Here is a 16312-nt window from a genome sequence, read left to right as displayed (position 1 = left end):
TTTATTAAGAGGGTGTTATTAAGTTTAGCGTAACCTTTCACTTAAGTAGCAAAATATTTAATGCAAAATGTTCAAGAAAGATCTGAACTGAAAAAATTATTTTTAATTATAAAACATGTTTTTAAATTAAATAATAAATGTTAAATTAAATTTAATTTAATTAGAGATAAGCTTCCTGAGATATAATAACATCCGCCAAGCAAAGTATTACTCTAATCTCACCTATTTGTTGCATTATCTAACTGATTACTTGTAAATGATTAAGCCCCTGCTTTCCCCCAGTGCATGCCACAAAAACTAATGCCTGGAAAAACTTTGTCCATAACTTATGATAACATTTCCGTGTGTGAGTCCGCACATCTGAGCTCTGCCGCCATCGCAATCACACACTTAGAGCCCTCGCTTCATGCATAGTCAATCCTCAGAGATTGCCGACTAACATAATTTGTGCCATGTTGAACAACGGCAAAGCCAAGTAGGAAAATGGGAAAGCAACTGGATGCTGGATGCTGCGACCGCAGACCAACCCCGATTTTCTGGCCAAAGTCGGGATAACTCCTTCGGTGGCGTAAAAGGGGCGAAACAAATCCGCAGCTAATAATATACGGCTTTTGTTTATTAGATTCATACATTTTCTAGCCAAGTTTTGACGCATATGCGTACGTGGGTGGATATTCTGTTTGAGTTCCTCGGGGTTTCCCATTTTCGGTTCCGTTTTATGGGCGCACTGCGTGCTCGAAGTGCCCAAAAAAGCCCGAAAATTCCATCTTCCAGCCGCCACTCGAAGTGATTTTAATAAAATTACCAAAGCATGTAGGTAAAAACAACTTGAAGCCGGCTGCGGGGCATGTAAATCCTGGCCAGAAATCGCTGGCGTTGGCAGAAAATTGCCTGGCATCGACCTATGATGAAATCGGGCCAAATTGCATGATTTACGTAATGGAATAAATAAAATAAATTGCTTAATTTACTGATAAATTACATGAGCAGCAGCATACGAAAGTTTGCCGTGACATATGTGGGTGGGGTGTGGGTGGTGGTTGGGTGACTCCCTTTCAGTGGATGAGTGGCTCAGGGTGTCATAGTTACACTTACGACTGTGAGGCCTTTGTTTTCCCTTCTGTTTGCCTTTGCATTTTTACTTTGGCACATTTTACGAGATTAATTTCGTTGCCCAGGCGATACCTTTTCAGGTGGGTCGAAGTGGGTGGGTCAGTGGTCAGCTGCAGCCACAATAACCGCAGGCCACACACACACCCACACAAAAGTAAAATGGCGAACTGGTCTACAGGCGTGTAAACTACAGCTACTTAACCCACACAATCGTAAACGCACCTGGGCTTCTCCTACTCCTCGAATATTTTGCGAAAGATTTATGCCGAAAGCTAATTTCATGGAAAAACGTATTGTTCTCGTGTGTATTTTGGGGTCAGCATAAGCCGCTGCACTATTAAGCCGAAAGCCGAAAGTGTTCGGTCCGTTGGCCAGGCTTTTGTACTTCTGCCTTGTATTCTCGGCCACGTTATTGCCGCCCGACTTGACCCAAATCTAATTATTTATGTTAATCGCTCGGCAAAGCCAGCACAATATTTCATGCGAGCATAGGCGCAAATTTATTATCTGCCCACGTTGCGATAAGACTGTTTATATAAATTAAAATTAGTGCATCTAGTGCACTTGACAAGATACAATTAGTAGAGCATCAACTTTAATTCGTGGCTTAGAAAAGTTGTGAGTAAATGAGCTCATAACCAAGTAGCTGCAATGATGGCGACACGTTCTTAGCCGAGTTGGGCAAACAAACTAATCGAAAGTCAGGACACTCCAGCTGCAGGTCACTGGGCAAAAGTATAATCACACCAGCAGCAGCAGAAGCTCCACCAGCTACACAGTCAACTTGTGCAATCTGGCAGGACTAATCTCAAAGGATGTGTGTGTGTCCTGGCAAAGTCATCCCAGCATATTGGCCCTCTATCAATGTATCTGCCCCACTGCTCTGTACTCCCTTTCCCCGCCCAGCAAATCCATTTGAATTTTCAATTGAAATCAAGTCTTAATGTGACCCAACTGGCCAGGGATCGGGATCGGGATCCAAATTACAGCTGGACTCATTTATGGCCAGAGCGGATATCAAAATTTAATTAAATTTTCATTTTCAATTTCGCTTCTGTGTGAGAAGTGTATTCGTATGTGTGTGGGTGGTTTAAGTAGCCGGCAGAACTCAATTTTTTTTCAAACACTACAATTCCAATTGAGGACATTGCAAAACTCAATTATGACAACTGAAACGCGCAGCAGCAGCAGCAGCAAAAAACAAAGAGGGAAATCGGTGAAAAAATGTCGATTATCCAGACTGAGAGGGAGAGCATTTTTCATCGTGTATTTTGTCATTTCCAAATTTGTCACATGACATGCGAGGCAGCAACAACTTGCCCTGGCATAATGTTGACTTGGGCATTAATGGCAGCCATTCGATTTCCCCTCACGGGATTCCCTTTCCCCCGTCGACGTCCCAATCCCAATCCCTTTCCATTCCATCCAATTCCCTTTGCCACCGGGTCGTCCTGGGACGCTCTGGGGATTTTAACGAATGTGATTTGAAAATCAAGTTTTTGCGCAAATTGTGAAAACGAATAAAAGGCATCAATCATTCAGTCGAGCATCGAGTGAGCTGGAGTGTATAGTAAATGTCATTGCCATGGACTGACTCGCTGGTCAGCTACTGGCCAGCTGAATAATGCGGAGGGGACGGAGGTCCTGGTTCTGGACAGGAGCCGGTGGACTTCCGCTTGCCGGGGCATTTCCGCCGGCCACTAAGCGCCCTGCTCAATATGCCAGGACCTTCGTCTATGGGCGAGTCCTTGCCGAGGAGTTCATGAGTGTGTGCATTTATGCGCTGATCTCCTTTGCGAATTCCCTTTCAGTGTCCTCTGTGCTGGTCACATTAACAAAGTTAAGCCAGTACATCGGGTGGTAACGTACATTTAGTCCCCCTCTAATGACATTTTCAGGTACTAATAAGAATAAAGGTGCACGAAGAAAAAGCTCTGTGGGAGGTCTTAAAATCTAACAGGAAAATTTAATGAAACACCAGATTATTTAAGATTTTTCTTTAATTTATTTGAAACTTTAAAGTACATAGTTTTGTGAAACGGACATGAAAATGTTGGAAATTAATTCTTGCACTAATAATAATAAAGTTAACAAATTATATTATCATTTGGAGAATTTTATATATTTTTGTATCGACTGTTTTTTGTGTATTAAAAAAAAATTATAATTTTTAAATAAATAATTATTTTAAAAAATACTTTGGCTTTTAACCTTTTTTTTTTAAAATATTCTTTTAGATTATTTATTTATATTTTCATTTTCTATCAAATTTTTCCCAGTGTAACTCGACCAGTTCATAAACAGCAACTACACGAATATTCCCCGCATAAACTTTAATTTCGTCGTGCGAATAAATGTGTGTTTATTTGTATTGCTCGTATGCCTCAATTTGCCGGCAGACTTTTGTGGGGATGATGATGTTTTGGCCACTGCCGGCTTTGCCTTTCGGCTTTTACCTTTGGCTTTATTACCCGACTGGGCTGGCTTCAATGGCCACTCTGACCACTCCGAGGCGAAAGACCTCCTGTGCAGCTTTGGCTTTTTGCACAGGTGACACATTCATTTGTTGGCCGCTTTGATTATACCAAACGAACCGAAAACCGTTAGTGAGGCGGGTATTTTGGCCCGGTCCAAGCTGCTGGCCAGATTATGTATCCGCTTCTGTCAAATGGTAAATGGTAATTTGTCTGCCAGACAGGGGACCCTTTTCGTGTTTATTGCTGTTATTTTGCCGGTTCTTGGGGGCACCAAAAATTGCATTTGCTTTATTAATTAAATACCAATCTACGCTGGCAATTCAATTACGAAATGCCCAGTTACTCGGTTGTTAGTTAACATTTCGACACATGCTGATAGGCACAAAAGGGGTGGCAAATATTCCACCTGAAATGCTGTCGAAGAAAACAATAAAATTCAATTCTAGTTAAAGTTTATTATTTCCTGAGGAATTTCTTTGACTTCCTTGTGTACAAAAGACTAAATTCCAAGTTTAAGAATGTTCTTCACATCTTGCTTTTTCAATATTCGAGACCTGCTGTGCAAAAGCAAATATATACAGAAAGTGACACCATAAATATTGTATTTTTAACGTGTTGTATTTATTCTTGTGAGCCATAACCACTTTGCATGTCAAAAACTCCTTTGTTTTCAAATTTCCCATAAAGTTGGCTCTTTTTTTCTAGCCAAAAAACCACCTTAACTACCAAACTTTGCGAAACCGGTGTATAACTGACATATTGTCCTATCCTTTGGTTGTCCATAATTAAATGGGAGGTCGGTCTGTTTACCCTTTGATTCGGGGGGTCAAAAAAAAAACCCGAAATGAAATATGAAGTCTTTTTAGTTGTTTCCGGATTGATTCGCCTCCCCCTGCCCCTACCTGCCCCACCTGTCCGGTGTTTTTTGTTCACCTGTCTATTACCAGAACTGCCACAGTTCTCTTGGCCGCTGCTCACAATTTTATTTCTATTTTTTCCACGAGTGCATTGCAGTTTTTTCCGTCGCAAAAGGCAGTGAAAAAACGTGCAACATATTCAAAATTGAAACATGCAGAGTTGCCAGGCACCCTAACTTTCCTTTTTTTTATCCCTGCCCAAACTGCGGATATGCAACCCACGTGGAATCGAGCATGACGTGTAGCAGGATGCAGGATTCAGGATGCAGGGGGTCATTGTGTTGCACAAACAAATGCTTATGTTTTTGCTTATCCCGGCTGCACTCGCTCGCAATCTTGCCCAGATTGAAAGCCATAATCCCGCTGCTCCACCGGCACCGGTACTCGTATTTTCCGCCACAAAATAGTAGTGAAGGTGAAAATCCGAACTTTTGGCGGTCAGTTGCTTAATTGAAGGTTGCTCCCAAAATAACACCAAAAAGAACACAAAAGGGATAGGAATCCCTGCCGCAATCTTGCACCACAAGCGTTTCGGGCATGATACAGAAATTTGCTCAAACTCAAAGGCATTTGCTTTTAATTAAAAATTTCCACTTGGTGAACTTTGGCGACCCGCTGGAAATTACTTACTGCCAACTGCAGATACTCTCGACCCGTTGCCGTTGCTGCTGCCTGGCATCATAACCGAAAGAAATGGCTGTATTATATGCATAATCAATTTAGCTATGCAATTTTAATTACAATTTGTGGGCGGGGTCAGCACACATGCCACGCCCCCTTTCGGCATAGTACCAGGAGTAGTTTGCTTGGAAATAGCTGCATAATGGAAAGTCCTCGAGTGCAGCCACGCCTTCGGTGTCCTTCGTCCTTCGTCCCTCGGCGCAACTGACAGACAGTGTCTGCGAAAAGTTAATACACATGACGTGCAACAAATTATATTTATCGCGCATCGGCAAGCATCAAATTATCAGGGTACACCGCCAACCGCAGCGAGTAGCGAAAGGATCTTGTCGTCTCATCGACATCCCCGTGGTCCTTGTCGCCGTTGCAAATTGATGCTTAAGGACAATTTTCACTTCATTACGCGCTGGCTGTTGCCGCTGCTATTGCCTCTCCTCCATCCAATTTTTTTCTTGAGCATCTGCAATGGGTATCATGGGTGTATTTTACCCAGGTGCAAGGTGTGCAGCAGTTGGCAGATTTAAATGAACTTACATTACCTGATTTTCTTTTTTCATATTTATATTGGGGAATTAAAGTTTGAGTTTATAAAAGTTCATCAATATTTAATTTAATTTACTTTATTAGCATGCCTGATTTCAGCAATATTCTAAGTATGTTTTCGAAAAAAAACCAAAATTTGCTTAAGCTTTCTGTTCTTCCATTTGTTCCCAAAATGCATAGGTATCTTTTAGCCCATTCGGTAAATATTCATATTTATTTATTTATATTTTTTTCTGTCGTAATGGAAATTCCGCTCCTTTCGCCTTGGTCAGAATTACTTGGCTGCTCGAGCAGCGCTTTACGCTCAAGTGTATAGCAGCCTGGGAAACCCTTATAGCCTACACAAAATAGTATCCGCAGCAGGAAGGCGAACTTTTAAATATGCAGTAGCAACCGCATCAGCCATTGCCACCGTGAAATTACACATAGGAGGCCCGGAGGCGAGGAAACCCTATCGCTGATGATGTTGACGCGCCTTCCCTGCTTTGGCGCACCTTTGCATGAATAATCCATAATCTAATAAGGAAAAATGTCAGGGCGTATATCATTTAAAGGCAACCCAAACACACACACACACGCTCCGGTGGCTTGCATAATTAATTGTGATTGATATAAGAAATTATTCGCCGGTGGCCAAACAGATGGCAGGACCGAGTCAGGCCAAGAAAAGCCAAAAAGGGCGCAGTGAAAAATCATCTCGCAAACTGTCCCAAAAACCAACGCCCAAACAGACATTTATTCCAATCCACACGTATGAAAATACACCTGCGGATAAATTGATGGTGCTATCTATTTGAATTGGTTAAAAAAAAGGTGTTAAAGTCTCTTTGAATGTTTATATTGAATTATAAAATATTTAATTTGATCTGTTATGTCTATGGCTATGTTTAAACCTTTTGGACCAAATTATGTTTAATTATATATTCACTTAAATATGTAAATATGAAATTAAAATCACAAAAAAAATTAAGTAATACGCCGATTAATACTAATAATCGATTGTACTAAACAATATTTATTTTTAAATAAATATTTTGTCATATTTGGGAATAAATAAACTCATTTTAAATTAAATTTTTAAAATTATCTATATATTTGCTTAAAATTCAAAAAGCATTTAAAAAACATGCTTGCGGTCACATTTTTGTGCCCGCTGCTGTTCATATGGGACGAGTGATCCGCACACCTGCACACGGCAAATGGGACATCATAAAGAAACTCAATTTGTTGCCGCTCGAGCGATTTGTTTGCCACGCAAATGAACAAAACGAGTGGCGGTGTGTGGGTGAGCGGATGCAGCGGAAAAAAGGGAAACAAACGGAAAAGCAGCGTTGGCCATTTTAATTTATGTCGGTTGGCAGCGCTTTGCTAAGCTGCTTAACGCCGCAAGCGGAATAAGAACCGGCAACCAGAAAGCAGCAAGAAATGCCGGGAAACCGCTGGCAAAATGCTAGCGAAATGGAAATGGCAGTGGAAAGGCCGCGGACTAGGGTCTGCAGAATAACCTTAAAATATAGCAGCCGGCTTAAACAATGGCTAAGGGCGAGGCCATGTGCACATGCATATATTCTTATACACATGTGCGAGAAAAGCGGGGGTGTGGGAATAATTCGCTAGCAAATTGAAAATAAACGCTCGGCGCTAACTAAAAAAGCTCTGAACACTTTTTCCTCGTTTGTTCAAATGTTTTTGTGTGAGCTTGGGCGGTCGGTGCTTACTTTTCAACTAAATGGGACACACACACTCGCTTCCGCCAAGGTATATGCGTCCTAATATGTGTGAACCGGACTCGGATTGTAGCTTTCTTTCTTCTAAATTTGGCCAAATTGTAACATGGATTTTGGGAACAGTGGATAAATTTGCACAAGGTCTATGGCGTTCGGAGATTTATATAGTTTAAAGTGTGAAATTGTAGTTCAACTCTCAATTAAAAAAATTTAAATAGGCCTACATAAAAAACTTATTTTATTTTAAAACATTTTTAATAAACCAACCCTGAATATCACCTCTTTTGCGTTGTTAATATTTTATCGATACTACTTTTAAGCTTAATCAATTATTTAAATTTATAAACGAAATTATACGAAATAAAATATTTAAAAAATTCTATAGAAGTAAAAAGTTATGGATTTATTGTCATCTTCTGTTATCCATAAAACGTATTAATCTGCTAAGTTAATTCGGAGTTCGAACTGTTCAAGAAGTTCATGCTCCAACTCGTCCACTCCAACATCTCCATGAATGACAGAAACTAGTGGGTGAGTATCTCCGATATCTTGACTAACTAGCATAAAAGCCGGTAGCTTGTCCAAAACTATTCCCTCGGCCATACTTGATGCTTCAAGGGAGATAAGACTTTTCAGTCTACCGAAAAATTCCACAGCCGGCGTTTTCTTAGTCAGATCCACGCCATAAACGATAAAGTTGTGTTTCAACACGTTTAGGATTTTCTCAGCCTTCAGTACGCGATGGCAGAAAATGTTTGTTAGAATGCTGTCATCGTGGTGCAAGTAAATAGCCAGGATTTTTTTCTAAAATAAAATAATAAAACTAGACTTTAGTGGATGATAGGACTAAAGTACCAACCTTGTCATATGGCTCTGAACAGGTCTTTTTAAAGGCGTCGCCTAATTCGCCCGCATAAAACTCTGGAATGGGATGCCCAAAACGCATCTTGTACTTATAGGCAAACGAATAGCTGCCTTCGATCAGGGAATTTTGTGATGGAGATGAGGCAGGAACAACAGGAAAATAAGCTTCCAAGGAACTCAAATCCGAATCCGACTCTTCATCCGAGCAACTATCCGATAGCCTTTCACTTGACGTGGAACCAGTGCTATTGAGGAACTGGGACTGCAGGCTGCGAACTGTAATCTCATCGTTCATTTTTAATCCGGCTTGCTCCAAGGTTGCTTCGTCCTTTTGGTCATTCAGCCCATTCCAATCCTGGTATCTCACTGGGATGTCACAAATGCAGTACACATACTGTTTAAGTTCATGAACCCGCATGAGATTGGACAAGTTCAGGTGCGTTTTGCGGCCACTGTTTTGTTCCAATAAACAAATGGGAAACTTATATTCCATAACCTCCTCTACAGTAAGGTAGTTTTGGGATGATATCTTCAGGTTACTTAGGTGCTTATTCGGAATTTCTTCACTGGTACTGCCATGCAGGCCACATCCGTGAAAGATCTGCCTACTCGGGGGAACTTCGAATAGGTTTGAAATATACTCCTGCAGTTTGTCCAATGTCTCTTCGTAGGGCAGGGAAATTTTTTCAATCTTGTCCTTGAATTTTACGTGAAATGTTAAAACACGTCCGGAGCTTTTATTCTCCTCAACTTTGTTTACTTCTTGGCGGTCCATGCTTTCTATTTTAATCTTTTTTTCAGCAGCTTCTTTTTCAAAAATCTCTCCGGGCCTTACGATTCTTGCAGGTTTTATATTTTCACCAGTTTCTGCGGCTTTTGTTGATTCTACATTTTCTGCAACTTTTGTTGTTTTTTCCTCGATGTTTGCTTTTTGGTCGCCGTTTAAAATAATTTTCTTTGTATTTACCGATGTCAACGGCTCTTCAATTATATTGTCCATCTTGCAATTTTCTTAACCCCCTTTTTTTATTCACCGTGTCTGCCGTCAGTTTAATAGTAAAATCAGAGACTACTTAATATTTAATTTAGTAACTCAAAGCATTTTTCCAGGCTGATGCAGCCCTGCAAAAATCAAAACACAAAAATAACTTAATTCAAAGTCTTTACATAATTCAACATGACAGAAAATATACGATTCAGGGAATTTCTATGACTCGAATCGAATGAGTCAGCGTTGCTGAACTCAAAAATTATTTGGAAATATTTACTCACTGCAAATTAATGCCCAGTATTTCCATTCTATCCAATGGAATGAATATACAGATAAATGTCAACAAATAGAAACAAATATTCAAAATGTATAAACAAGTTTTGTAATATGCACTAATCAGAATTTTTAACACATAATAATAGTAATAGTTAAAAGATATGACTTCAATTTTTAAAGCGATCTGAACTCGACTTACAATCAAAGGGAACTGTCGAATATTATGAAGGCGTTGATTTTTTGAAGCGATCCATACTCCACTCTGAAATAAACTAAATTAGCAAACGTAGCAGAAAAGCGAAAAAAAGAGAAATAAAGAGAGAAGTTTTTGCAGCTAAGCAAAATTCGATAGCAATGTATATAAGTTTTGCCTCAACTCCAAAACAATACAAAAGGGCTTAAGAGCGAAATGCTAACGAGAACATGAATATTAATGTATTTAAACTTAGCTTCACGGGAATTCCCTCTTGGAACATTATTTAAAATATTGTATTCTTTAAAAAGAATACATTTTAAACTTTTTTTTTGAACTTTGATAGTACAGGACCGCAAGAACAAATTTGAGTACAGAGAAGTGAATACGTCAAAACTTATTATCGTTCTGATTCTATTCAACATGACTTTAAGTTAATATACGTAAATGAAATTGGTGAGTTGAGTACTACTCACAGCGATAAGTAGGAAACTCGACTTTTTGATTGCTTAGAGATTTTCAGGTGTCAATAGGTAGTTGTGTGAAGAAACCTAATTCGATTTTATTTCCTTCTCGGCGCTTTGAGCTGTAATTAGCCGAAACCTTTTGCTGTTTTTATTGCTCAATGACTTTTTAATTCCTGCTTACTGGGAAACGTTTTACGTCAAAATTACAAAATCTCTAGAGTTGAGTAGTCATAAATTTATTTGGATAACTATAACTCTTTAAGAAATAGCGAATTTTAGTTTTCTTTAAAAATAAATACCCATTTTACCTTTTTCGTATCAGAATTTTATAGTACACCCACATTGATTTGTTGTCCTCGTAAAAGGTCCTCGATTTGTTCCTATTTTTCTTGGCCTTGTTCCAATTGTTTTCCCCTTATCATTTCCGAGTTTGTCACTATTTGTTCGGGACTAACTTTTCCCGGGGATATCGAAGTTCTGCTGATTCCCACTTTCTATTCCTGTGTCAGTGGATATCGAAATGTCACCGCAGCTCTCGCTTTGAGCCTGCTGGGCATCCCTGCCCGGAGCTTAACCCATTCAAAGTTGCATTTCCAATTTGTTCGGGCTTTCAATTTCAGAAGGTCCAGACGCTCGTACTATTTTCCAAGTTGGACAAGCCAAAGTTCCATGATTAAGCGCGTTGATAATGAAGCGATAGGAAGTACTTGTTCTCGTGCTCGTATGTTTGTTCAAGGAATTTTCAATTTAAAGTTGAAAAAATATATATTTAGAAGACTCGAACTTAAATAAGCAAACAAATGGCTAAGCAGGGATCTTTGCTTATAGGGGGATGGGTGGAAAAAAGGGGGCAAAACCACGCCCACTCCTGGGGCTCTCATTACCCACAACCAATAGCCAAGTGCACACGCACACACACACACATACGAACCACACTTTGCCGGCAGCACTTAATTACGAAACGGTTTTTTGGCCACGAGGAGCAGCTGCTCCTTTTTCATCCTAGTTTCGGGGGAAACGGCGGTGCATTGTGGGGTTAAGGAGCGGACTGCCTTTTCCCAGTTGCCTCGCTTTTCTTCTGCACATGTGTGTGTGAGTGGGGGGGGGGGGAGTGGGGGGAAAGCAGCTGCGCCTTTTGCCTGCCATTGCGCTGTCAATTGCAACATGCATTGTGTGTGTATATATTCGGTATGTGTGTGTGTCTGCCACTGATGACGGCACCGATGTGGCTTAAAAGGGTTTTACTTTCTATACTCTCACGCAGAGCGTGTTGGAAGGAAGAATAATGCGGAAAATCACCAGCAGATGCGTTTATTATAAACAGAGAACAGTTGAAACATTTTAGAAAATATCGTATATCCTTTGAGATATTTCAGTAAGTCTGAAAAAATACTAAAGACTGGCTTAAAATTTTTTGTTACAAGGATTCTATAACAGAATAGCCCCTTCAAATAGGAACCCATGCTTTAAAGAACAAGTTTTATTTAAAAGGATATTTGTTGATTTTCAATTTAAAATAATTTACTTTTATAAAATTAATATATCAATAGGTACTTACTTATTAGATATTTGATATTTATTATAATTTTATTATTTTAAAATTTAATCTATTTCTAAAATGTGGAAAGGTGTGAATTTATTTTGTCAGCAAAGCAAACTTAAGCCATCTCATCATGAAATCCCGTAGAAAAACTGTTGACAAATCTGCTAGGGTATTTGCTGCATCGGTTCGCAGCTAATCCCTGCCACTTATTTTCGTTTTTCCTTTTGCCAACAGTTGCTCACAAGCAACCCTCGCGCATTTAAAAACAGCCGTTCTTTTGCTTCTTTTTGTTTGGTTCCTGCTTTTTTAAATTATTACATCTTATTTACAATGTGCGAGTTGTCCTGGTTGCCGCCTTAAAGGCGTGGCATTTGTTGCCACTGTTGTTGCAGCACTCGTTGTTCGTTTCAGTGTTCTTGTGACAAAGAAATGTTGCAAATTAAGCGCTCGGCTGCGTGTTCTGCACAAAGTTTCAAGAGCGCTTCACAGAGCAACAACAAATGCGGCTGCAACAAAAATTAAATAAAAATCCCCATGTTTCCTTGTGTGCGGCAGGCAGTACACACATACGCACTCGTAATTGTATTTCCACATTTTGCGATGCATATTCGTAATATTTCATTATGCCGGTGCACTCACTCTGTATTTTTTTTTACCGCCGCAGCTGTAAAAATGTCGTCATTCTGCCGCTTCAACCGCACAACTTTCTGCAATCAATTTGGACTCGTTTACCTGAAATTGCATTAAACTTTTCTGCATCGCCGTCGCTTTCTTTAAGGTCTTTAAAATCATCTTCTTTTTGTCTTTCCTGTTTTGTGTTTCAGGCTAAGTAGCAAAGTTTTGTATATCAAATGGCGACAGTAAAACAGGATGTGAAAATTCGAATTTGTGATACCCTCAAAATAAATTTAAAAACCCTAATATTTAAAGTAAAAAAATTATTTTCGCTATAAATTTAAATTGCTTTGATTTAAAAAATCTTTTTATAAATTCCCAAAATTAGAGGTGTAAATATTTCTAAGTGTACAGATACTACTCGCCCAACATATCGCTTCATAAAAACACTCACTACAATGAAAAATGCTCCACTACACTTTTCAAAGGAGTCCTTGAAAAAAGTTCGATCCGCGAACGAATTCCCAGCATGCCATTCCCCGATGGTTCAATCGGCATGCCCCAAACGCTCGTTCCAATGTGGCTTGTCCGACGATAACAAGTTGATGTTGGCCTTAATACATGTCCAGTTGGCATGCAAGTGGCAGCAGACCCTCCCGGGCGAAGTGTCCTGTACACGGCAATATCGGTAAGAATGCTGGTAATAATATTTGAGGTGCACCGCAGCGATGCTCGAACGGAACACACTCTACCATATGAGAGGACGTGCATCCGTATACGGCACTTTTACGCTGCGTTGCCAATGGAGGAGTGCACTGGGAAAAATATTTTATATTTATTTTTTGAACTAACATTCAGGAAATTAATTTATTTTTTAGGGATTTTATTTTATTAAATTGTATAATACCATATACAATTTGTATTGCAAAACTGTTATAAATTAACCAGGTAGTTAGAAACAATTGAGTTAAAAATTTATTAAAAAAATTACATAAAAGATTAAAGTAATTCAGAACATTAAAATAGGTACAGTTAAGAGATAGCCAACATTATTCGATTTTTTTTTTTGCTGAGTTTCATAGGAAAACAGAACAATTTGCATAGTTAAATAGTAAACAACTAAACAAATAGTTGAATAAAAATATTTATTATTTTGCTGGAATTTCTTAATTTTCTTCTGTGCACTCAAACTTCCATTCTCCTCCCCAGAGGCCTGTCCAAAGATGACCCAGAATGCAACTTGTGCGGGTTAGTTGCCTGGTTTTCCCATCTGCACTCGTGTGCGTGTGTCATGTGACTCGGGGCTGCAATGTTTTACTTACCACAAAATTCTGTAACTAAACGCACACAGGCGTGGAAGGAGGGGGGCTGAGCAGAGCAGAGGGGATATGGGGCGAATAGATACAGGATACAACGGGTCTACTTATGGAGCACTTGAGGCGGCACGCACACAGGTAAATGCTGCATCGGGCAGGATATATCCACTGGCAAGTTTTGTTCGCCAAAGTTGCCACAAAATACTGTGAGAGAGCGGAGGATTCGCCCACAACATATTGTTACGGCCAACGGTAAAGTTCTTGGCCCCGAAATTGTCACCGTTTCAGGTTTCAATGGTGCGCACATTGACAGGATAAACTTTAACTAAAATTTAAGTCGGCAGTGAAAGGTGGGCTGTGGGCTGGGGTTTTTGGCCCGGGGCTTGAATTTTAAATTACTATAAAATGTCCGATAATGAAAGGCAGGCAAGCTGGCTTCGGTTACCAAGCAGAAGGCCTTGAATAATAATGGTTTAAAATTACGTTTCCAGTTTGGTTGGCTAAAGAAAACTTTTGTGAATTTCCAGTGACGACTAAAACTCGACCACTCGAAATCCTATTGTGGTTATAAAACATTGCACATTTTTTGTTTGAAAATAGAGTAGAGAATGTAAGACAAATTTCTTAAATTTAAAATTTATTTTAGGTGATTTCTATTAAATCTTTTTAATATTTTAATCATTCAAATAGAAACCAATATATAAAATGTTTTAAAAATCCCACAAAATTGTTTTCATTCGACAAAAACCATCAAATTTAAACAGTGTACAACAGAGGTGTCATTAATAGGTTTAAATACCGTTTCGATTTTGGCGGACGGGCAAACCCTTAATGAATCGAATAGACTAATCCTGCCACGCCCACCGCCCCCGCCGGAGCTCAAACTTAATGCTAAGTGCACTTTTGGCTAATTTGGCAATCATTTAGGCACTCAGCCAGCCAATCAGTCAGTCAGTCAGTCAGTCAGTCAGTCAATCAGTCCATCAGTCAGTCACTCAGGCGGCCAATCAGCGGGAGTCTGCGATGCGGCCAGAAGCAGGATAGTAATTGGATTTGCCGGCTGCTTGTTGTAAGGGCCACGATAATGAAACTCAGTTGCAAAACGCGATCAGATTTGAGCCTTTCGGTTACTGTTGTTTAACCAAGCGACAAAAATCAATAGGGCAATAGGCCAGCACGACGTATGTGTGATTTTTGAAATGTCTGCCTATGTCTGCTGTAAGTTCGATAAAGGAAGGACAGATAAATTAGGAAACAAGGACTATCTGCACTTAGCAGGCTGTCATCTTTGGTCGAAACTTGGCCACCAGCTGCCAGCAATCTCAATTTAAATAATAAAATATTTGGCCAATCGATAATCATGAATTATGTTCTCCCAGCTCTTCACACATTCAATTAGAGCAAACAAACACACACTCTCTCTCATACAAGTAAGTGCACTGGACAGCTCCTTGAAGTCCCAGGACGAAACTGCATCGAAAGTTTCTTATTTCGCTTGGCCTGCATAATTTTTAGCCATCCGCCCGGGCAAATCCATTCGATAACGAAATAAATTGCTTTCAACAAATGCTCACTCCCTTGATTAATAGCCGAGGCTGAGAGGCAGCCGGCCAATGATTGGACAGCCAGGGGAAATCCTTCGTCCTTGGTCCTTTCAGCCAGCTGATGAGCGCACATTTACTTAAATGCTCTTGCTTCGGTGGCTGCTCCGGGTATTTCCTGTGTGTTTGCGCTGTACGAATTTAATTGAGTGCTAAATGGCACGTAAACTGATAGGTCAACACATACACACACCCAGGGTTACAGGATCAGGCGCAGGACTTGGAGGCGTTGGTGCGCTGCTTGGACAAACTTTTCCCCCAGCCCATCGCCTCCGGAAAACCAAGACCAAGTCAAAGCCGGAGGCAAAAGGCTAAGGCGTTGTCAAGGACACCCGCCCACCCATCGAGTTCGCTGCGAACGTGGCCTAATGTGCATCAACGTTTCAACAAATCAGCAAACATTTGCTACTCGCAAGATGCGTGGGCCAGCACATGTGTGGATATCCAAGGGGAAGTTCAATGCAGCGCACACTGGGCCAGCCGATCAGATTTTTGGCCAAAAATACGTTTTTCTTTTTTAAGAAAATGACCAAATTGAGTTTGGGATCCTTTTTATAATACATTAAACTAATTTATGCCAAAGTTTCAAAGAATTCGGGCAAGTAGTTTTCATTTACCATATTTTCAAAGTGAAAAATTCATAAAATATTGATGGAAATGAAAAAAAATTTAGAAGTCAAAGATGCTGATGTTGCTGTTCGACTTCTTTCCGAAACTTGCAGAAGGGATTATTTTCAACAAGTAAAAAATATAATATAGCTCGTATGTCTTACTTGTTTGCTAAAATAAATGTAATTGTTAATTTTTACGCTTTTTTTCAGCAAATGAGTACTTTGCTTTTCGAGTGCCTTCGAGTGCCATCCCCAAATTAGTTCATTCCTTCAAAAAAAAATTCGTTGATCAATTTACTAAAAGCGTATCCCACCGACTCGATGCGGTTTTGCCTTAGTTTTCGGTAATTTAAGTTTTAATTGAAGGCTTAACTCGA

The 16312-nt window shown here is 39.7% G+C and overlaps 2 protein-coding genes across 3 annotated transcripts in view; one reads left to right on the top strand and one right to left on the bottom strand.

Moving 5' to 3' along the window:
• Positions 1-16312, top strand: part of dpr6 (defective proboscis extension response 6) — a 119639-nt gene that overhangs the window by 85363 nt on the left and 17964 nt on the right. The gene's annotated exons all lie outside the window — the stretch shown is intronic.
• LOC138912911 (FAS-associated factor 1-like) lies at positions 7847-10376 on the bottom strand. The gene is made up of 3 exons (XM_070214694.1): positions 10259-10376; positions 8318-9444; positions 7847-8262 (listed from the first exon to the last, which is right to left on the bottom strand). The coding sequence occupies exons 2-3, from the start codon at positions 9320-9322 to the stop codon at positions 7894-7896; spliced, it is 1374 nt and encodes a 457-aa protein (XP_070070795.1). The 5' UTR covers positions 9323-9444; positions 10259-10376; the 3' UTR covers positions 7847-7893.

This window comes from Drosophila takahashii, chromosome 3L (assembly GCF_030179915.1).
Source record: "Drosophila takahashii strain IR98-3 E-12201 chromosome 3L, DtakHiC1v2, whole genome shotgun sequence".
Lineage (NCBI taxonomy): Eukaryota > Metazoa > Arthropoda > Insecta > Diptera > Drosophilidae > Drosophila > Drosophila takahashii.
The sequence above is the reverse complement of the archived record's forward strand: the minus strand, read 5'-3'. Positions and strand labels throughout refer to the sequence as shown.